The sequence below is a fragment of the Gekko japonicus genome, unplaced genomic scaffold (genome assembly GCF_001447785.1).
Source record: "Gekko japonicus isolate JY-2015 unplaced genomic scaffold, Gekko_japonicus_V1.1 scaffold849, whole genome shotgun sequence".
NCBI classification, from domain to species: domain Eukaryota; kingdom Metazoa; phylum Chordata; class Lepidosauria; order Squamata; family Gekkonidae; genus Gekko; species Gekko japonicus.
Window position 1 is genome coordinate 647,926 of NW_015163112.1, and position 24,078 is coordinate 672,003.

Consider the following 24,078-nt stretch of genomic DNA (forward strand, 5'->3'; position numbering starts at 1 on the left):
AAGGAAACACATGGCCTCTCTCTGATAGTTAGGGTTGCCAACTTCCAGGTGGTGGATGGAGATCTCCTGCTATAAGAACTGATCTCCATGTGCCTCTATCACCTGGTGACACCTTTTGTGGAACTTGCCAAGTGTTTTAAGAAAGTGGGTGCATCCGGGAGAGGCTCCTGTCCAGCAGGGCTTCTGATTGGCCACTGGGGATGTGATTGGCTGTTCAGATTAAAATGACATTGTTTCGGCGGCGGCTGCCACCACAGTATTTTGTTCTCTCTTACTCCTCTTTCCTGATGTTTTTTTCTTTTTTTAAATGACTCCTCTTGTCCCCAGCACCTGGGCCTCCTGAGTGTATGTACGTGTGGTCCCACCTCTCGTGGTGGCCATTTTGTCATTGGATCCGCTTCCCTTGGCGGCCATTTTGTGCTTGCATCCCGCCACACACCATGTCAGAATTCCAAACACACCCACAGGCTCGAAAAGGTTGGGGATCCCTGGGATGAACAGAATATAAATTGTCAAAGGGGACAGATTTTAATTTTGACCTTGGATGATTTTCATGAGGGCTTTTTTGCACGCGATGGGGTGAGAGTTCTCTGAACAGGGAAACAGATCCTTAAAGATCTGATGTGTTTAAATGTCTTTCTCCAGGATAGTTGCCTCAGCCCCCATCCATGGCCTTTGAGACGATCCGGAGGGGCCGTAGAAAGCTCATCACCTTCCTCCAAAGAGCACCTGATCTCATCTTGGATGATACAGCCGCCCAGGGCTTTGTTTCCGAGGCTGATTATGAAGCTTTGGATAAGCTTCTGGACCCTTGGGAGAAGATGCGCAAGCTCTTGGTCAAGGTCCAGATCAAGGGGGAACAGACGTGCCATCAGTTCCTAGAAGGCATCAGGAGCCTCTTTCCAGACCTGCCTCCAGATCTGTGGCCTCCAGGAGCCGGTGAGTGTGGGATGTGTGGTTCCACAGTCTGCAGCTCAGTTCTCTAGATATGATTTATGGTAGCCTTCTACATATGACCTGTCTTGAGCTGAATACAGTTGGGGGGCGGGGCTAGACCAGTATGCTCCATCCTGCTCCCATCCCGCTTTGGTCCTGCGTGGTCTGGCAACTGCCATGAGGGTTTGGGTGGGGCAGAGTCCCAGGAGAAAAAATTTAAAAGGGGGAGGGAGAGACCTCATTTACTTATAGGAAGTTTTGACCATAGAGTTCCTGGCCATTCCTAGAGCTACCCGGAAGTGACAAGAGTGGCTCTAGCAATTGCAGTTTCTGGTGACTGGAAGAGCTACCTTTGTCATTTGAACACATGAACACACTCTAGGAATCATCAGGAATTTTGTGCTCAGAACATCCTGTAAGTAGACAGGGCCGTTCCCCTTGGCCCCAGCTTCCCAGTCAGCTGAGCATGGGTGGTCAAGGGCTGCAACTGCCTGTACATCTTGGAACCCTGCTGTACATGGATAGGTCCTGTCAGGGCTCTTTTTGTAAAAAAAGCCCAGCAGGAACTCATTAGCATAATAGTCCACACCCAACAGCAGGAACTCATTAGCCTATTAGGCCACACCCCTGACAGCACAGCTCATTAGCACATTAGGCCGCACCCCCATGTTACCAGAAGTGTGGTCATCCAGCCACACCCACCTTTTGCTTCTTATTCTGCTTACCTTGTTTGTTGTCAAAACCCAGGGCCTTTTTTTGTAGCAGGAACTCCTTTGCATGTTAGGCCACACACCCCTAATGTAGCCAATCCTAATGAGTTTCTGCTGTTGGGTGTGGCCTATTATGCTAATGAGTTCCTGCTGGGCGTGGCCAACTTGGGAGCCAGCCAGAACTCCGTTCCTGTGCGTTCCTGCCCAAAAATAGCCCTGGGTCCTGTGTACAGGGATTGTATCTCTCACAATGGTCCCTGTCTGTGAACGTCTGAATCTTACACCACCTCATAGTAATCCAAATTTTGTCTCAAGACGTGCTGAATTTCAATACAGATGAAGTATGCAAAGGTGCAGGTCTTTTGTTTAATTAGCATACAGTACTGGGGCTTTGATCACTAAAAATACGGCACCCCCGCTCCCACCACCCTGCTTCTAGCTTGGAGGTTTTGCCAAGCATTCCCCACATCCCTGCATTTCCTTAAAAACAAAGAAACAGTAATGGAATTCTGTGCCCAGGGGACCCAGCTGTGCACAAGATCACAGAATGCACACGGCCTAGTAAAGCGCTACTATTATTATTTGTGAATGCAGCACCTAACTTGACTGTCCTTTTCTCCCATCACAAAAAGGCAGCAAGCAAATGGGGCATTTATATCCAGACTCTTCAGCCGTGAGGTCTAGAACCTTGCTTTAAAATAAATAAAGAGACAGCGCCAGCGTGGTATAGCAGTTAAGAGTGTGAGACTGGTGACTGGGAGACCTGGGTTCGAATCCCCACTCCTGCCATGGAAACCCGGGTGACTTTGGGCCAGTCACACTCTCTCAGCCTAACCTACCTCACAGCATTATATTGTGAGGATAAAATGGAGAAGAGGAGAATGATGTAAGCCCTTTTGGGTCCCCATTGAGGAGAAAGGCAGGGTATAAATGAATTAAACAAAGAAATAAAAGCAGGGTATTCCCAGTAGTCATGTATGGCTGCGAGAGTTGGACTATAAGGAAGGCCAAGTGCCGAAGAATAGATTCTTTTGAACTATGCTGCTGGAGAAGACTCTTGAGAGTCCCTTGGACTGCCAGAAGATCCAATCAGTCAATCCTAAAAGAAACCAACCCTGACTGTTCCCTGGAAGGCCAGATAATGAAACTGAAGCTCAAATACTTTGGCTACCAAATGAGAAGGGAGCACTCACTGGAGAAGACCCTGATGCTGGGAAAGATTGAAGGTCAAAGAAGACGGGGACGGCAAAGGATGAGATGGTTAGACAGTGTCATAGATGCAACGAACATGAAATTGAGCCAACTTCAGAGGACAGCAGAAGACAGGAGGGCCTGGCGTGATGTGGTCCATGGGGTCGCGAAGAGTCGGACTCGACTGTGCGACTGAACAACAAAAATGTTTCCTCCTAGGGGGATAATGAATTCTGCCTTTGGGTCAGGAGGGAATAGATGATAGAAAAATTAATAGTGTTTGGTTTGTACAGGTGCCACCAATGTCCATAGTTCTTTACAGAGTAATGTGAGTGAATGAGGCATATCTCTGCCCCAAGGAGCTTGTGCAGTATAAACTCTGGCAGTGAGGGAGAGAACTGATAGGGGGACAGACTGGGTGTGTGTGTGCAGGTAACACGGAATGGATGTGAACAATTGCATTTATGCAGACATGGGCTTTAACACGCTAAGGGGGTACCTGAAAAGCAAAGAGGATATGACCTCTTCTGCATCTGTCAAATTGACCCCTGGAGGAACCCTGTTAATTTTGAGCAATACTTGCATTTCTGGTTCGTACTGACGCAATTTGGGTGATTTTTTCTTCTTCTCCGTGTGAGGTTTCACCACACTTAATAATGAACTTTGGGCCCAATCTGTCACTTTTTCTTTTTCTTTTTTTGCCTAATACCAGTGTTTGGTTTTTCTCCTTCGCCGTCTTATTTTCAGCTTTCTGTCATTGGCTTTGGACCCACTCAGAGGTCAGCAACAGGATATGACACTTCCTTCGTTGCAACTTTATTATCAGAAATTCAGGTCAATAATGGGGAACTTGCTGGCTAAGGACCTCCTCCATCTTTCCCTTTCCCTTTTGACATCTGGTTTTTTTAAAAATCCCATTTATGTCCTGCTTTTCTCCTCTTGTGGAATTCAAGACAGCTTTGATGAGATTCCTGAGAGGGCTTCCCATACAGGCACTGGAACCAGCCTTCAGGGAGGGAAACGGGGGGGTGGGGGGGATTGCTTCCATAAGACACCCTAAATATAAGCATTTATTATAACTTAAATATAGTTGAACAACGTCTTCAGCAACCACACCACACTGAAGAAGTATGCATGCACATGAAAGATCCTACCTTGAATAAAACTTTGTTGGTCTTAAAGGTGCTCCCACTGGACTAAAGCTTTGCTCTGCTGCTTCAGACCAATGCGGCTGCCCCACCTGAATTAAACATAGTTGTTGATTATACTTGCAACTACTGGTGCCAGTAGCTTAGCTCAGGTGGTGGCTGGAGACTCCCTGGGATTTCAACTGATCTCCAGGTGTTAAGAGATCAGTTCCCTGGAGAAAATGACCACTTCGGAAGGTGGACTCTATGGCAATGCAGAATTACAAAAACCGTTCTTTCCCTGTTCAGGATTTACCTTGCACTCACATATAACAGTTTTCTTGGCACATACGGAATGTTGTGTGAACATCTGTATGTGGGAGTGGAATGTCTTTCCTCATGCATAGGCAGGCAGCATATGCAAGATCACTTACCCACAAAAAGCCAGCGTATATGTTAAGGCATGGGGCTTCTGCTGTGTAGAAAGCCATAGCGTGAATGCATTAAGTGCAATCTCACGCCACTCAGCAGTATTGCTCTATGGTCTTCCAACCATCGGTGTAAGAGGCAAGATGGGCTGCAAGAGGAACTTTGACCATTCATGCCAAGCGATGCGCAATGACCTCCACATCATAGTCTACACTAGGGATGGTCACAAACCAGGAAAATGGTGGTCCGTGGTTCATTTGATTGCATGAAGCACAAACTTACACTAACTTTTCCATTTCCCAAACTGGTTCATGGTTTGTTTGGTTTGGGGTAGAACAGCCCCCTCATGAAGTAGAGATGCCAAACTCACAGGGAGTCTTCAGCAGGCTCTCCTCCACCTGCCCTCCAAGTTTGGCAAAGATTGGATTTGGGATGTCAGGGTTATAACCGCCCAAAGCAGGTGCCCCCAGGAAAGCTCAGCTCTAGCTTCAGGTTCGGTCTCTGAAACTACAGCAAGGAACAGGGAGTCTTCAGCAGGCTCTCCTCCACCTGCCCTCCAAGTTTGGCAAAGATTGGATTTGGGATGTCAGGGTTATAACCGCCCAAAGCAGGTGCCCCCAGGAAAGCTCAGCTCTAGCTTCAGGTTCGGTCTCTGAAACTACAGCAAGGAACAGCTTCCCAGCTGGGAGAGGTGTTTAAAAAATTGTCCCACTGTGTGGGTGGAAAAGGAGTCCCTCAAAGCCTCCGCTAAATCAGCCACACAACAAAGAGTTCTTCTTTTGCTCCCACCACAACTAACTCTTCTCTCTTTGGGCTGCAAAGTGAAAGCAGCTGAGTCAGGGTGTGGTATTATACTGGTATATAATCTGCTCCCATAGAGCAGAATGGAAGCTCCGTGGTTGGCTCCCAGAGCTGCCAATCGAACTATTGGACTATTGCTTTGGGTGTTTCTAGGGCTCTCCACAAGTCCACCCCCAGTGTTGCCTAGGAATTGATTGAATCAACGCTAGGCTGTCTGGAGAGCAAACTGCAAAAACGAACCACCCAAACCTCCATGGAAAAAAGGTGGTTCGTTTTTGGGTTCAGGAATGACGTGACTAAATGAACCAGTTCAAAACGAACCGCGAACCGGCTCGGTTCATGCTTGAGCTGTGGTTTGTTTTTCGGCGTGTGCCCATCCCTAGTCCACACACTGAAGCTCATGTGCTGAATGCTTCCCCTTTTTGTTGTCGAGAATATATTGTGGTATGTCCCGTGGAGGGTGGGCGTGGGAAAGAATATATAAAAAGTAATTTTGCTTTTGAGGCATCCAGAGTTCTGCGTCAGCTATTCAGGAAGCTAGCCAGTTCCCCCTGGAGACACAGCCTAGACCTTGTACCAAACATGGTTGCCCAAGGAGTATGGATGAAATAAAACTCTTCATCAACTTGTGGGAATCCATCTGCTGATGTTTAAAAGGCGCTCAGTATTTCCACCACTTCTCCAGCTTCATGTGGCTGGCAGAGAGGCTGACTGAGCAGTGCTGGGACTGGGCCAAGGAGATGAAGAGAGGCCATAGGTTCAGCAAGATGAACAGTTCCACCTCGGGTTCTGCCTGCAGGAGCACGCCCTTTTTTCAGCAGCTGGACTCCTTCCTCTGCATGCAGGCTGACCTGACCTTGTTCTCCAATGGCCCAAGAGATCTGCTGCTAGAGGGAGCCCCAAGGTATGGTTTGTTGCAGGACGCTCAGCAATATTTTCTGGTCCTGGCATCATGGAGCCAGCTCCTCTGTGTGACAGTGCTGCCAGTCACCTCCACTGCTCCACCTGAATGACTCTCTAACAATGGCATCCATGCACCAAATGACCAAGAGACCTCCCCTGGAAGAGAGCATCCCTTTCTTCCTCTCCCATAAGACTAGAACCTGAGGTCATCCACTGAAGCTGAAGGGTGGGAGATTCAGGACAGACAAAAGGAAGTTAACATATAATTTGTGGAACTCGCTGCCACAGGATGTGACCGTGGCCACCAACTTTGAAGGCATCGCAATAGGAACCTACTGGAACCCACCACCACAAGACCAGTGGAACAGCATGCAAATGTGCTATACCCCCTTCTTCTGCCTCTTCCTCACACTTAAAAAACGTTTCCAGAAACAGAGTGACCACTACCTCTTCATGCTTCTTGAAGATCATGCGCAGATGTTGGAGATCATGGTGAAATCTCTCATTTCCTCTCTACCTTTCCCTTCAACACCAGATAGCTTCTGTACTGGAAAGACTGTGGAGGACATAGGTTGGCAATACGGTTTATGAAAATTTTAGCAGAGATTTGGTTGACAACATTGCCTGATACAACACTAACAATACTAAGGCCCCGGTCACACAGAGCATTTGCTGCGCTAAAGGCATGATCATCCCGTGGATTTTCCGGGCGCGATCACACCCATGCCATCTGAAGGCACGATCGTCCAGCGGATTTTCTGGGCGCGATCACACCCATGCCGTTCTGCCGAAGATGCACATTAAAAAAGTACCTGGGACGACTTACTGGCAAGTGGTTTGCCACGGGCTGCATGTGGACTCCCTGGGTATGATCGTGCCAGCACATGGCTTTCTCCCCTGTCCTTTTTGCTGCGGAAAAGCCGTCGCCGCGTCTGATCGTTTTCCGGCACGTCTGACCGGGACCTAACGGAACTGTTAAGGCCCTTATGACAACACCAATAGCTGGTTATGTGGCTACTGACGGGGGCCATTCTCTGGAACATCTTATCATGGCCACTGTGACGCTACTGCCATCACCGGGACGCTACCGCCACCAGCACTTTACTCAATTTGCACTATGATCTGGAATGTTTTGTATTTTATGAGGTTGTACTGCATAAGCACTTGTGTTTTATTATATTTTTAACCTTTTAATGTAAGCCACCCTGAGCCTGCCTTGGTGGGGAGAGCAGGATAAAAATGGAATAAATAAATAAATACATGTTCTTCACCTTGCCTTGTGGGCATCTGTGGATGGATAGTGACCTTGATCATGGTCCTGTCCATGGTGTTATTGGGCTTGTGAAAGAAACCAGACTGCAGACTGCTTGTTGAGCAATAGATGCCTCAGTTTTGTTTTCTGCACTGATGATGGAGGTAGGTTCTTTAGGGACCTCCTCAGAACCAACCGCTGTGTGCCGACAAAACTGGAGCTGTATCCATTCATGGATACCTTATCCCACTATGATACCATTATCTGCTTATGCTGTCCAACGTGTCTAGCAGGTTGTGGAGGGGTGAGAGGAGAATGTGGTCTGTTCCCTGTTTCCTTGACAGCATGCATAACTGCACGTCGCAGGTGACACACAAAATGCTCCATCTCTTCTGTGTCCAACATCAAGGTCACCTTTATAGTTTCTGAGCATTCCATCGGGGATTCCACAAATGTCCTGGGCTCCATGAGTTACTAAGTCAAAGCAAAAAATCCACAGCTTGCATAGCATAGCAGTTCAACTAGATCCGTATTATAGATCCACATTATGGTTGTTCAATGAAACACTGTTGTCTGGTCCTTAAGACCAATGATCTGCCATGTTCAGACACTGCATTTGTGAGCGTCCAGTGTTTACTCCAGAACTTTTGTGCCTTGTCTTCAATGTAGCATTTATGTCTAATTTTTTTGGGGGTGAGGCTTTATTTTATTTTTCAAGGGGACTTATAGTACAGGAAGATCACTCTGGAGTGACCTTGGCCTCTATGCCCTCTTGTTGGACCTCCAGAGGAACTGGTTGGCCACTGTGTGAAACAGGATGCTGGGCTAGACAGACCATTGGTCTGATCTAGAAAGGCTCTTCATTCTTAAAGTGGATCCCTTTAATTCTTTGGTTAGGCTGGGAGAGCTGTTGCTCTTCTCGTCACTGTTAATAGGGCCTGTTCCAAAACTGAGACTCCAGGCAACGTTAAACAGATGTTTAAAAATGTATTGTTCTAAAATGAGGGAAAATATTTCATTGTGGCACAGCTACGAAGTACCTTTTGTAAGGTCATTGCTCTCTGATATGTTGTAGTTAGCTGTGGACCACAAACATCTCAGTTTGCTCTCTTTATAGTGCCCTTTTGCAAGGGTCATTTCGTAGAAAAAGAGGTGCAGGAGCTCATTCGCGTAGCTTATTAGCATAACTCATTTGCATATGCCACACCCCCGGACATCACCGGAAGTGTGTCATAAGGCAACACCCAGCGCTCAATCTTTTGGATTGCTAGCTATTGGGGGGGGGGCGGAAACGTGCAGATCTGTCCTCACAGAGGAGGGAGAGCTTGTACCTGAATAAAACTTGGTCTTAAAGGTGCCACTGGACTGTTTTGGACCGGGGGGAGCTCTGCAACTTACCTGGCTGCTTCTTGCTCTGACTGAGGGCTGCTGGGAGCAGGGGGTGGGGCTTGTTGCATGTGCCCGTCCCCTGGGTTCTTTACTGCCGGAGCTCCGCTCCTGTGCGCTCCTGCAGGAAATGACCCCTGCCCTTTTGTAAGGTCATTGCTCTCTGATATGTTGTAGTTAGCCGGCGCAAGCATCTCAGCTTGCTCTCTTTATAGTGCAGTGCACACGATCTATAGAGTTATCGATTGCATGTTTATCCTGCCATTCCTCAGGGTTGGCATCGGGGTGCCTGTGGTTCTTTCTTCCATTTCATCCTCTCACTAAGCGTGTGTTGGGGGGGGGGGAGAAGGAGAGAGAGACTGCCTGTCATCATTGTACATATTTTGGTAGGAGGTTCATCACTGTCTGTTTCTGAAAAGTAGAAAATAATACTGGGGGAGTCTGGAAAGAATCTGCATATTTTTAAGCTTCTCGGGGTAATGATTTCAAAGTGCTGGGGTCGGGGAGGGGGGAGGTTTAAGGGTGGAAATATCTGCCCCCTGTGTGTGTACGGGGGGGGGGTAAGGCAACTGAATAGAAACCTTCACCCATCTGTCGCTTTTAATTTATTCCTTTTGCTTCCTCCCCTCTACTGTGCTCAGTTCTAAAGAAAGAAGTTCATTCTCCTGACAAGGTTTCAGTCAACAGTGGGCCAGAAAATCCAGAAGCAGAAGTGGGGAAAGCGAAGGATGAGTTATCGTCCAAGGATTCTAAAGGTACGTGAATCATTCTAATATGTGTTGCCCAGGGCTTTTTTTGTAGAAAAAGCCCAGCAGGAACTCATTAGCATAATAGGCCATACCCAACAGCAGGAACTCATTAGCATATTAGGCCACACCCCCAACAGCACAGCTCATTCGCATATTAGGCCACACCCCCATGTTACCAGAAGTGTGGTCATCCAGCCACACCCACCTTTTGCTTCTTATTCTCTTTAAGGGGGGCGGGGCACATGATGAAGCCCCGCCCCCTGTTTCCGGCCGCCCCGCTTCCAGCCCTCATTCAGCCAGGAGGAGGCAGTAAGTTGCTTCCTCCCCGCCTCTCCCCACCCCCGCCTGCCTGGGGCCAGGGGGGGCCTTGGCAGGGCTTCCTTGCACTCCCGCTGGCCTTGCAGGTCCACCGCCGGACCCCTTATGTCAGGGGGATGTGGCATATGCTAATGAGTTATGCTAATGAGTTCCCCTAGCTCTTTTTCTACGAAATGACCCCTGCATATTTTTATCCCACCCCTCTTTCAGGGAGCTTAGAGTGGCGTACACAGTTCTTTCTTTTCCAATTGATCATCACAACCACGTAGGATAGGATGCCAGAGAGCGAGTGGCTGAAAGTCACTCAACATGCTTCATGGCAGAGTGGGGATTTGAACGTGGGTGTCCGAGACCCTAGTCTGACATTGTACCAATATGCCATGCTGGCTCCCCAAGTGCCGAAGAGTTGGGTTATGGTTCCTTTCTGCTAGTCTAGGTCATGCCGGGTCTTACACGCCAGCCCCCCAAAACCAGCCCAATAAGGTAATGTTACAATTGTGCAAATGGAAATGGAAAAGGAAGCCAGTTTCCGAACGACGTTAGTCACCTGCGTAGGGAGGACTGTCTTGTTTCGGCAAGGCCTGTCCTTTGTGAGACGTTGCATTCTTCGTCAGATGTGCAGTCTGATCCTTTAACTATTACATCACACCGACTGCTATGCAAATATTATCAATTCTGCAGAATAAGCAGTGTTGCTACAATATTGCTACGACTTTATGACAGTGATACGGTTTCTAAGAAGTGATAAGATTTCTAACGCAACTGGACAAAAAACTGCATCATCGTAATGATAAAACTTGCCTTTTTTCCTCATGAATCACAACAAATGTTAGAATCGAGAATGGTGAGTCCTGGACTTTATTCAGTCTTTAGAGCTGGTGAATCATCTGGCAGCAGCTGTTGTGGTGCCCTCTTGAGGCTGTAGAATCCAAATTCCAGCCTCGTAGTCAGAAAATCCAAGGGGGAAATATCTAGGGTTTTTTCTTTCCTTGATAAGATTATTTTTCCATTCCCAAATAATACTATTGTGTGAACATCAGTCTTCATATTTCACAGAATAAAGCCTCCTCGAATCGGTCCTAACCTGAATGTTACTTTTAATTGTTTGTTTGAATCAGGCTTTTAAAAATGTGCTGCTACTGTTTTTAAAATGTGGAGAAACTTTCACTCCAAAAATGGATGGTTAGATTCTATTGACAAAGGAGAAGGTCTGAGCCTAGGATTGCCAACTGGCCTGGAGAAAAATGTCCTGACCCTTTCTCAGAGGCTGAATGTCTGGGAATGAAGCTTTTCGTGGCAAAGAAGTAAATATCTACAATGTTCATTCGCCGCCTTTCTTCCTTATGGAGCTCAAGGCGCCTTACAACATAGAAAAAAGACATAAACATAAAATATTAGACATCACCTGGTAAATAATACCCCATTAAACATCTTTCTCCAGGCCTGTTAGCAATGCTGTTTGAGTCCTGGAGTAGGAGGTATTTAACCATCTGATGTATGGTCAGTAGACTAGTAACCTGCCAAATACCAATCACAATTTTGTCCTTTCCTTTTTCCTCAGAATGACCCATGCGGTTCTCCCCTCCTCCGTTTTATCCTTACTAGAACCCTGTGAGGCATATTAGGCTGAGGGGGAGAGAGAAGCCCAGAGTCACTCAGTGATTTCATGGGTGAATGGGGGTTTAACCTCCAACACTTATTATGGTAAATAACACTTATTGTGGTAATTATTCTCACATGCTCATCTCCTTCCCCCTGCTCTGTTAAGGTGGCTACCGGTGAACAGGAGATGGCACCAGAAACTGCCATCCTAGGGTGGTGGGTTATGCTGTAGAGCAGGGGTGTCGAACTCATTTGTTATGAGGGCCGGATCTGACATAAATGAGACCTTGTCGGGCCGGGCCATGTGTGTCATAAAACGTAATGCCAGGTGGCGGAGATATAAACTTTTATAAAGGACACAAACACAAAGGGTTGTTTTTTTTTACTTAAAATAAAAACATGCTTAAAACATTAGCACTCTTGCAATATTTTGTTTATTTAACGGTGTCTGATAATTGACACCCCTTGCTCTGAATTATTGCATCAAAATCTCTGTGCTGTTGCAATCTTGAGTATGCTGTTTATTTATTATTTATTTATTTCACTTTTACCCTGCCCTCCCCGCCGAAGCAGGCTCAGGGCGGCTCACATAAAACCAATAAAACATTATACATTTCGATATAAAATCCATAATAAACAATTTAAAACAGTTGTTATAACGATGGCGGTGCGATATACTAAAGTGCATTTCAGAACATATTTGGCGGTGCTACCACTCTAGGCAACTTCTAGCTCTAGGTTGACACAGAGCATGGCTGATGAGGTGTGGCTCCTATCGGAAAGCCTGCCGGAAAAGCTCCGTTGTCACGGCCCTGCTGTTCAGGTGTGTATCTGTAAGCTGCAAACCTACGATGACGCAGCAGCAACAGAACAGGAAGGAGAAGCAGAAGACAGCCAGTTCCACTGTGGGCCTGATAGAAGCCCTCCAGGGGCCTGATCCAGCCCCTGGGCTGCATGTTTGACACCCCTGCTGTAGAGGCTGAGGCCAGCAAACACTAGTGGTTGGCTGCTGAGGTAGACTGGCTGGTGGGCAGCTGAGTCTTGCTCACACAAAAAGATCACAAGGATCTTCACAGTCTGACCGAAGAGAAGTTGTGTGTATGTAAGAAGATATTTTTCAACAATATGCTCATTTTAAAAGGCATCCTGTTGAGCAGAGCTTCTGCCTGACGTGTTAAAGAGTTACTACTGGAATTAGGCATGACTTCGTTCCCTGAGATTTTGCGGTCGGCTCTGCTTCTAGTGGCAGCCATTTTGTGGCTGTGCCCATTATCCAGTGTCAGAATTCCAAAGGTGCTCCAAAAGGTTGGGACACCCAGGCCTAGGCCCTGAGGTTTCCTCTCATTCCAAACTCATTTTTTACTTCCGCTACACCACTGATGTTCCGTATCTCCTTGGCTGAACTTTCCCCCTCATCCTTTAGCACATTCAAAATATTCTCTGTAACTTCACAGCACCCAGTTAATGGAGCAGGTACATTAGCCCCTGTGGCTTGTTCAGATGATATTCTCATGTCTTTACTAATTTACTAATAATCCTCTTCCTTAATTTTCTGTTTCCCCCCCCCCTTTTCCAGACAGAGAATTAGAAAATGTATCTGGTTGGCAAGAACCTGGTCAGAAAGCGATGGAGACAGAAATTTTTGACGGTGAGGACTGTGATGGTAGAAAGGGGGAAATGGTGCCTTTCCTTGCTGGGAAACTCCCTTAGACCAAGGATTCTCTTAAAGGTACTCTGAAAATCAGCTGCCACCACTTTGGATCGCCTCAGAACATCTAGACTGACCCGCTAAGAAGGCAGTCTTCCAGCACAGTACTAGAGCAATAAAATATCTTATAACCAACTCAGTAGCACCCATGCAGTCTAGCACATGGGGAAGAGATTAAGATAAATATCCCAGAGATATAGAGTGTACTGAGTGAAGTCACCAAAAAAAACGTCTTTATAAAAGGTTTATTGTAAAAGAGAGAAAAAAAAGGGAAAGGGTAGCTGGATTCAGAAAGGGGTGGAAAAGAGGCAAAACAAAATACAGGGTAAAGCAGACTGTAACAACAACAACACAGAGATGTTCAGATCAAAAGCCATACAGCTGAACTAAGCTGAACACAGGTTACCTATGCTGTAACAGGTTCCTCAGAGCATGTGTAGTTTCTTGTGATAACACAAGGTTGAAGGGGCTGTTAACTCCTATCCAGCCTCCCGTGGTCCCAGTTTCAGTTGAAGATTGAAAACTGAAGACAAGGGAAAATCCCCAAAGTCTAGATTATTTGTGGTAAATGGAACTGGACCTCGGCCAGCCTCCTTTCTAAGAATGACTAGCAGATTCCTTCAGTCCCATGCAAATCCCCATCTCTGATGTCAGAGATTACGGCTACCAATTTGAGCCATATAAAATACTAGGGAGCAAAGCCCGTTGTGGACAGAGACAACAGGCCCCTAGACCCCTAGAAAGAGAGAGAGAGACGAAGGAAGGAGAAAGAGAGAGAGAGAGAGAGAGAGAGAGAGAGAGAGAGAGAGAGTGGGGGGGGAGAGACAAAGGAAGGAAGGAGGGGAGGGAAATCGGGCCGCAGCGTGGGGCGCATTGCCACCGTGCACTCAGACGCAGCGCTCGGCTCCCGCCTCCCAGCCAATGGCAGGGCAGCAGCCTTGAGCTGCAGCTGGGCAACACGGCCAATGGAAGCTGGGGAAGCTTCTCACGGACAGCTCAAGCGTCCAAACACTGTCGGTGTGCATTTTCTCCCCACTGCGTGAGTCTGCGTCTTACTCAATTATATATAAGGGAAGGATAGTCCCACCTCTGTCAAGCACCTGGTAGTGGCTCTGAACTTCCATGACAAATGGATTATCTGGTCCAAACCGGACTGTCCTTTGTCAAAAAAGGGATTAAGTCTGCCAGAAGGATCCAGTGTAGAATGGAAGGGAATGGGTTATTCTAATCTAATGGATCTCTAGGGATCCAAGATCCCAGACACTCTAGGTGGCACTTTTGAGCCTTAGCAAGTTTTAGGATTTTTGTCACAAGGATTCCTTCCTCCAGGATTCTCTGGGAAATTTCTGAAGAAAGTTATTCCTTGGATGCAAAGGTGCTTTGGAGTAAGCCACTTCCATATGAACAAAGAAAGCGGTGCTAGGTATCAGTTCTGGAGTGCGTACATCACTTCTGTACAATCTGTATACTCTGTATTTAGAAAAATACTCCCAGTTCTACAGAAGGATGTTCAGTGACATTGTATGTGAGCATTAATATTATCTCTAAAATCCCTACAGTAGATAGCCATCGTATGGAGAGCTAATTAGATGGTGCAATCCCCTTTTCTTCCTGCATACAATCTAAAGATGGAACTAGGTGGTCCTATCCCATGTTTCCTTCACCAGCAAGGGCCGGAGGCACTTAGAAGGCCTGAGTAAAACAGCTGCCAACATTCACAGTTAAGAACATAAGAACATAAGAGATGCCAATGTTGGATCAGGCCAAAGGCCCATCCAGTCCAACACTCTGTATCACACAGTGGCCAGAAATACCAGTGCCATCAGGAGGTCCACCAGTGAGGCCAGGACATTAGAAGCCATCCCACTGTTGACCCCCCCCAAGCACCAAGATGACAGAGCATCACTTGCCCCAGAGTCCCTATCTATACCTTGTGGCTAATAGCCACTGATGGACCTCTGCTCCATATGCTTATCTAATTCCCTTTTGAAGCCGTCCATGCTTGTAGCACCCACCACTTCCTGTGGCAGTGAATTCCAAGTGTTAATCACTCTTTGGGTGAAGAAGTACTTCCTTTTATCTGTTCTAACAGTTACTTTGCTGTGAGAAGCCAGAGTAGAATGACGGTCACATCTTCTCACACGCAACCTTTCTAATGTGGTGAAAATGTAATTAAGTTGGAGACCAGAGAGGCTGAAAGGAAAGGAATGCTTGGGAGAAGGAGGGAGGAAAGCAAATTTCTCTTCAGAAAAAAGAGGTGCCACTGTAGTAAAGGCCATGCTCCGCACTATCAAAATTATATCATCTTGCAACTAGGGCCTACCACGCAGGCCTCTGACTCCAACTGGCAAACAGGTTGACATGGGGAAAGGCAGTTTCTCTTGGATTACATAACTGCCTGACACACATCTGGAAATGCTTCTCACTCATCCCCTCTTGCTCAGCCTTCCCCCCTCCCCTAAGGCAAATTCTCCTCTCACTTCCAAACTTTTAATACCTTATGAGTAGTAACTCCCCTCCTTTTCCACAGAAGGAGTTAAGAGCTTTCTGATGAAGTTGGGTCTCCACAAGCGATGCAGGAAACTCACCATGGGAGAAATCTTGGAAATCAGCTCAGAAAGCCTCACAACTGTGGCTCCTCGGACACTGGAAGATTTACCTCGGCACTTCTTGAGAAGACTGATGGCTCTCAGTGGGACAGCCAGAAATACAGGCCTCGTACACCAGAATGAGGAAGAGTCAAATGAGGAGGTTGATATGGATGATGAGGGGTTCTTTCTGGGGGGAATGGACTCCGAAGTTTCTGTAAACCCCCTCGATGTTGTGCTGTTCTGTTTTCTTCAGATCATTTCCTCCAGCAGCAGATACTCCTCAAAATGTCCATGTGCCAGTTTGCCCTCCCTTTGATCTTGCCACCTCCCAAGCGCACCTTTATGCTCTGGGCTCTAAGGGACATTGTGAGGAAATGGAGGCCTCACTGCCTGGTGGAGCAGAGAGGCTTTAGAGAGGAGAGCCTGGTGCGAACATCCATGCCAACCATTTCTTTTGTGCGGATGGGCAGATCTGGCCTCTCCAAATCCAGGCTTCTCAATGAGGTCTTCAGCTCCCCTCAGCAGCATCATGACTTCTTTATACACAGGGATATGGAGTGCGGGAGTGCCCCACGAGAGATCAGCGATGGGGTGGTAGAAATCTCCTGGTATTTTCCTGGGGGGAGGGAGAATTCAGATCTTTTCCCAGAGCCTGTGGCCGTTACAAATCTCCGTGGGGACATTGAGTCACACTGGCTGGAATTCAGCTTTTTAACAGAGGTCTCATCAGCAGTGTTCATCGTTACGGAGGACATGTCTGACAAGCAATATGACCTGCTAGCCACTCTCCAAAGCTCGTCGTCTAAGTACTATTTTATCTTGAATGCGGATGGTGAGAAATCAAAGGAAACCCGTAGGTTCCTGTGCAAACTCGCTCCACTGCTGAGCATGACCAAATCACAAATACTGGTGAAAGAAAAGAATAAAAACACCGCAGAATTTGTGAAGAAATTTCGGTCAACCATAAAGAACATTGTTCACGCTCCTCAAAAGGTGATCAGTATTGAAGAAATGGCAAAGGTCAGCCAAGAATTGGGAATCCAGACTGATGAAGACACAAAGGTCTGTCAGAATGGCACTTTGCACGCCAATGAGATTATTGAAGAAATAGAAGATGTTGTGGGCTACAAGAAGGAGATGCTGAAACTTCAGGGGGACTTGTGGCGAAACCTGGCCAAAGTGGAGAAAGAATTGTGCCGGATGAAAAGGCAAGCTGATACTCCAGTTGAAGATTACAAGGCCCAGCTGAGAAAAAAACTGATAGGCTTACGTTCACAGCAGAATCAATGTGACCTCACTAACGGAATAACAAAATTTATTAACGGGATACAACAGCTTCACCCAGTGGAGAAATGTTATTTCCTGAAATGGTTAAAATTCAACCTGGATAACACTGCTAGGGCAAACTTGTCAAAATTAAGAGAGGAGTATAAAGAACTTTATCACACTGCTGGAAGCGATCCACAACAGCTGGCACAGCTGGATGACTTAATTTCCACCAGTTCCTTAGGCGTGGAACACTTCATGCGTGAGCTGGGGCAGTTTTATGAAGCAGAGTACATGATGGTGAAGGAAGGTAAGATAACGGAGAATGGTAGGCAATTTGTACATTTACCAGGCATAGCTGCTGACCTGATGCTGGAAGGGTTTCCAATGGAGCTGATTGATGGAGATGCCTCTAACATCCCTATGCAATGGATAACTGATGTTTTGACTGCACTTCATGCCAAAGTAGGGGGCAAGTCCAGGATGAAGGTTCTAACAGTTCTGGGTGTCCAAAGCACCGGCAAATCCACTCTTCTCAATACTATGTTTGGGCTACAGTTTGCAGTTAGCAGTGGCCGATGTACCCGAGGGGCATTCATGACACTTCTAAGAGTCTCAGAGAACTTCCAGAAAGAGCTCAGTTGCAATTTCATCTTGGTGATAGACACAGAAGGATTGAAAGCCCCTGAGCTGGCCAAACTGGAGGACAGCTATGAACATGACAATGAGTTGGCCACCCTGGTGATTGGACTGAGTGACATAACTCTTGTGAACCTGGCCATGGAGAACGCCACCGAGATGAAGGACATCCTGCAGATTGTAGTCCATGCCTTTCTGCGGATGGAGGAAACGGGGCACAAACCCAACTGCCAGTTTGTCCACCAGAACGTCAGTGATGTTTCTGCCCATGATCAAAACATGAGGGACAGGAAACGCCTCTTGGAGCAGTTCAATGAAATGACCAGAGTGGCAGCGAGAATGGAGAAGCAATTCAGGGAAGTTTCCTTTTCAGATATTATGGACTACAATCCAGAAAAACACAACTGGTACATCCCTGGTTTGTGGCACGGTGTCCCGCCCATGGCTCCAGTAAACATGGGATACAGCGAGGGTGTGTCAGATTTGAAAAGGTCCCTGTTTGAATTTATGAGGACCTGCTCCCGAAACAGACATTCCAAAGACATCCCCCAGTTTGTTGAATGGGTGAGAAGCCTGTGGAACGCTGTAAAACATGAAAATTTTATCTTCAGTTTCCGCAACAGCCTTGTAGCTGATGCTTACAACCAACTCTCAGCAAAGTATTCAGAATGGGAATGGGATTTCCAGAAGGAGATGCATCTGTGGGTGTCCAAGGCTGATACCGCAATTCAGAATCAATCCCTAGAAGTTATAGAGTCTGGTGCGTTAGATAAATTGAGGCTTGAAGCGGATCAGAAATTGCGCGATGGCCAGCAAAAGATATTACAGTGCATACAGAGCTATTTTGAGAGCGACAGAGAGAGCCTGCATCTCATAGAAAAGTACAGGGAAGATTTTATCAGAAGTGCAAAAGGTCTCCGGGATCAGCTGGAAAGCTACTGCATGAACAAATGTCAGCAGGCCATCCTCATACGCAAGGGGAAAAGTAAGATAGACAGTCTTCAGGCTAAGTACGTGAAAACCATGGAAGGGAAGGTCAGCAGACTCCTGGAAGAGTGTAAAAGGAAGAAGTGCAAGCTGAATGTTTCGGAATTGAAGGGGGAATTTGAGAAAATGTGGGAGGAAAGCGTACTGGAGTTGCCAGCTAGTAACTTAACTCGGCGTAATATTTATGCAGATTTCCACCTTCAGCTCCAAAAAGATCTTGAAGTACGTGGCGGCTTGGCCAACCAACTCTTCCAGAAGTTACCCTGCTTTACTGCCCGTTCCAGGCGTCCTTTCATTGTGAAAGATTATCATCTAAAAAAATCAGTCATGAGAACCTTAACCCAAGGTCTATTATTCAAGGATTATATACAAGAACTAGAGGAATACACCAGATCCTTGATTTGCATATGTGAGAGCTACGTCACAGAGAAAGTCAGCACAAAAGGAGACTACGATGAAACATATTGCCGTGAGTTGCTGAGACTGATCAACGAACAGCTTCGAGGAAAACATTTTCAAAAGCTTCACACTACTATTTATTTCCATGTGGATCTGAAATATTTCATTCTGGGAGACGCGGCTAACGCTTTCCAGGAGATGCATATCAAATTCTTCGAGGCGAACAACCCTCACCGATGTCTAGAAAAACTCAAACTGCAGTATTTTTCCACCTTCAACGACCTTTACTATGAGAAGGATGCTTGCCAGAAGAGAGCCAAGGATTTCTGTGATCTGTGTCTAAAACCAGCTCTCGTGGACCACCTCCACAAGAGACTTGGGCTAGAAATAGTAGATGATCTCCTAAGCAGTGGGCAATCCCTCCAGTATGGAAGTAGGAGCTTCTTTCAATTCACAGTGCAGAAGACATTGCTAGAAGAGGAAAAATTTGAGGACTACGTCAAGTATATAATCAGATATGAGAAGTTTGTGAAATCTTGGATAGAGGCACACCTGTTAGACCATTACAGAGAGAGAGACGAGTTAGCAGTCTTGGAGCGAGCGATCCTGTCTGCTGTAATGAGGAAAGCAAAAGAGGTTCTGGAGAGGTATGAGAAAGAAACTGGGACTTTGGCTGAATTCCTGAAGCATTTTTACCAGGATATGAGTGAAGAGCTTGTCATTTCGAAAGACAGTCTGGATGTCATCCTCTTCAACAACACTGCCAGCGCTGGATCCTTCTCGGCCGAGGTACAGACCTGCATCCCCACGGTGATAGAGGACATCCTTTCAGATAATTTTAAGATGAGTGTCGAAGCGATACTTTCAAACCTTCCGTTCAAGCCCCAGGACGAAATCTTCAAGCGTGTGTTTGGCTGTGGGAAGCAGTGCCCTTTCTGTAAAGTCCCCTGCGAAGCTGGAGGCGTCAGCCACCAAGAACACTTCGCATCAGTCCATCGCCCTAAAGGGTTAGGGCGGTGTCGTGAACACAGTACAGGAAAACTTAGTTATGCCTTATGTTCCTCTAGAGTTGGTTCGAACGGGCAGTTTAGCAATACGGACACGGCTGGGGAATGGCATCCTTATAAACAGTATCGCCAGTACTATCCTGACTGGCGCATCCAGCCCGATGCTAGCATCATAGCCTCCGATTACTGGAAGTTTGTATTCAAAAAATTCAATCAACAGTTTGCTGAGGAGTACCATGCCCTCCCTGCGGATCTCCCCGAGGACTGGGAAAGATTAACCAAACAGCAGGCCTTGGAAAGCATCCAGGAAGCCTTTAATATGAAAGAACCAAAGTCACCCTTTCCCGCTTGACTCCAAAGTGCCTGGAAATACTGTCTGTCGTTAACATAAATGACTCTTTATCTCTAAGCTGCAATGTTATTGGCATAGTATAGTGTGATCTATATAGCTCTGGGCTGACACTGATTTTTATTGCTGTGTTTATGGGGGACTGAAAGTGAAAACTAGCCCAGTAAAACCAGACTGGAAAGTTAGTCCTAATCTGTTTCTGTGACCGAAAGGGTTTTATAGATATAATAATGTATAGGAGACACAGTGCCTCAATGGAAAGCAAATTATACAAAATGCAGTACGTTCTGACCTCCACTTTGCCAGACACACAACTTATTTGGGGGAAAATCCAGGTGAGAGTTAGTGATCTTCTAGTATTGCCTCCAACCTGCTGTGTCTTAGATAATCACTATGAAGATTACACTGTAAATCAGGGTTCCCCAGCATGGTTCCTATGGACAACCAGGTGCCCTCCAAGTGTTCCTGGAAAGGGGGGCAAAATGAGGCTTTTCAAGTTTTTGATGTTTATGGTATAACACAGACAGTAGCTTTAAATAACATACTTTATGTAAATAATCTTTCCCCCCCTTTTGCATAAATTCATTAGATATCTGTAAAATGAAGACAGATACTGCCAAATGAAGGTTTCTTAGCTAAATAAGTATACTTATTTTGTGTGTATGCAAGGATTTTTAAACAACATGTTGATTTTAAAAGGTATCCTGTTAAACAGAGCTTCTTCCTGAAATGCTGAAGACCTGCTATCAAAGTTATGGATAATTTTGTGGCTGGCTCTGCCTCCTGTGGCAGCCATTTTGTGTCAGAATTCCAAAAGTGCCAGAGGCTGAGAAAAGTCTGTGAGACGCAATGGTCCTTTTTTTGTTGTTCAGTCGCACAGTCGAGTCCGACTCTTTGTGACCCCATGGACCAGATCACCCCAGGCCTTCCTGTCTTCCGCCGTCCTCTGAAGTTGGCTCAATTTCATGTTCGTTGCATCTATGACACTGTCTAACCATCTCATCCTTTGCCATCCCCGTCTTCTTTGACCTTCAATCTTTCCCAGCATCAGGGTCTTCTCCAGTGAGTGCTTCCTTCTCATTTGGTGGCCAAAGTATTTGAGCTTCAGTTTCATTATAAAAGAAGCCTAGGGAATGAGATTTCATTTGGGCCATGTGTACCTGATGTTCCTAACCCACCACAGCTATGGCTGTTGGAAAAAGTTGTCAGAGTCTCATATCTGAAATAAGCTGGAAATGCATTGGTTAATTCACAGAACAAGAATAATCAGTTTATTCAGAAGGTGAATCGTTAATATTATTTACTGCCATTCTATTAATAGTTAACGTACATGAGAAATTCCTTGCCCCTGTAATAATGGTCATTGATGTCCTCTGTTCCCCAAAACTCATTTGCCTAGAATCAACTCTACATACAGATGTCCCTAAATCCACACACATTCTTTGAAATAGTTATGCTGATAAATAAGTAGGGGCACTGCGTTACTCTTCTTCCTGTGGCTGTGGGCCTTTTTCAAATGTTTGCATCTGATCAATAAATAAACTTCTTGAATTTGTGCAGACTGGTCTTCTGGTGATATTCCACCCAGGTATTTATTAGTTTACGTTTAGTGGCTGCAGTCACATGGCGCCGGCCCATGTGACCGGGGCCATAGTTTGCCTTTCTCACTTCGACTCAAGGCAGATTACACGGGGCAAGTCAATACAATCTACAGGAGGGGACATCCAGTACACCATGTCATAGGATTAGGATGGCAGAACCAACCAGCAGTCCAAAGACAGAACTGAGGCAAAGCAGACGTATTAACATGACACACAACACATTAAATGATTACAGCACCTGGGCCCTATACACCCCTCCATCTGTAGGAACAATAAATGGCTATTTTGGTCTACCATCTGGAATGCTACTATTCATATCTCTCAATCACAGATAATTCAAGCGGTGGCCTGCAAGGTTTTACCCTGTTGGTATCTAACCCCTGTGAGGGTAGCGCATATGACATCAAAATCCTCCCCTCTTTGTCGGAAACACTGTGGGGAGTTGGGTACATTCTATCATAGTTGGTGGAACTGTGTATACATATCTAATTATTGGAAACAAATATTACTGGCAATTCATAATATAACTCACTATTCTTTGCCTTATGATCCTTTCATAATTTTATTGAATTTATGGTTAACTGACCAATTGCCGAAGGCTCGTAAAGATTTAGTTTTGATTCTACTTACAGCAGCTAAGTCTGTTATTGCTCAGAGGTGGAAGGTTAGTTTTTCACCGATGGTGTCTCAGTGGTACTTGAAGGTTTGAGATTATTTTACTCTAGAAAAATTTTCTGTATACACTGAAAGGTCAAACCTTTTACTTGATCTTTACAGCCCTCTAGATAAATGGTTTCCGTTCATAGAAAAAATGGATATGGAACAGTTGATTTCTGAAAAATTGTCCTTATTTAAGCAAGAAATTATTTTGCAATGAAACTATCTGGTTGTACTGTTCTAGTTCTTGGTTCAGCATAAGGGCAGTTAATGGTGTCTTTGTGTATTTTTGGTGTGTCACTTGTTAATTTTGAGATTTTCCTCCTTTTGTGTACTTGTAATTGCATTTGCGTTTAAAATTTCAATAAAATTGTTAAAATAAAAATGACTATTTCACAGGACTAGTGTGAATAGGGACAAAACAAGAAAATGTAATTCAACCTCCACATACAAAAACACTGCACAGATTAACAACCAAATTTAGTATTTACTTTTTCAGAGGGAGGGGATGGGGCTTATGTGTGCCCAGGGGTCGTTTCGTAGAAAAAGAGCTAGGGTAACTCATTAGCATAACTCATTAGCATATGCCACACCCCCTGACATCACTAGAAGTGTGTCATAAGGCCACACCCCCTGCCATCACCGGAAGTGTGTCATAAGGCCACACACCCCGCCTGGAGATGGACCTGCAAGGCCAGGGAGTGCAAGGAAGCCCCGGGAAGGCCCTCCCTGGCCCCAGGCAGGCAGGGGTGGGGAGAGGCAGGGAGGAAGCAACTTACCCTCCCTCTTCTCCTGCCTCCTCCTGGCTGAATGAGGGCCGGAAGCGGGGCGGCCAGAAGCAGGGGGCGGGGCTTCGTCATGTGCCTCGCTCCCCCCTACCTCACCCGGGGGAACTGCGATCCCCCGCGATCCCCCCCCCAAATGACCTCTGTGTGTGCCTGAAAGTCACCCTGCCTACCGCCCCATTCTCCTTGACTAGAGAGGGCTGGTGGTGTTTGTGTAAGGGTGACACAAAGGCTCTCTGCACATGCTTTACAGGTCTGCATTCTTACAGCATATCTTCCAGAACTAGTTTTAAGAGACCAGAATTTTTGCTGCAAGATCTCAAGGTATATAGGATGGGGTGGCTGGATCACTGCAGAGCAGCTACAGTCTAAATTCTCATAAATAGTAAAACAATGTAACCTGACCTTGGATGCAAAAAGTCCCTACATTAAAAGTCCCTTCTAAAGGAGAAAGCAAAAGCGAAAGGGGAAAAATACGTTAAACCCCCCGACCCGTGTATTAAAGGCAAGAGATTAATGTGAACTAGATAACCTTGGACCTGGTTGTCTACGGCTACGCCAGTTTTCCTGAAAGTCCCTCCGTCCTATTTTAAAACTTCCAGACTAGAACTTTTCCATCATGCCCCGGAAGTATGCTTATCTCTTCCTCCAGCCTCCCCCCAATACGGAGGGGTGTCAACATCTA

At 46.2% G+C, this 24,078-nt stretch overlaps 1 protein-coding gene across 1 annotated transcript; it reads left to right on the forward strand.

The window, feature by feature from the left end:
* The first annotated feature begins 668 nt into the window (after window positions 1-668).
* LOC107106644 (interferon-induced very large GTPase 1-like) lies at window positions 669-20,353 on the forward strand. Its single transcript, XM_015406823.1, is given in 4 exon segments — window positions 669-939; window positions 12,981-13,052; window positions 15,643-15,930; window positions 15,933-20,353. Coding segments are annotated over 4 exon segments (5,052 nt in total).
* Window positions 20,354-24,078: the final 3,725 nt, after the last annotated feature.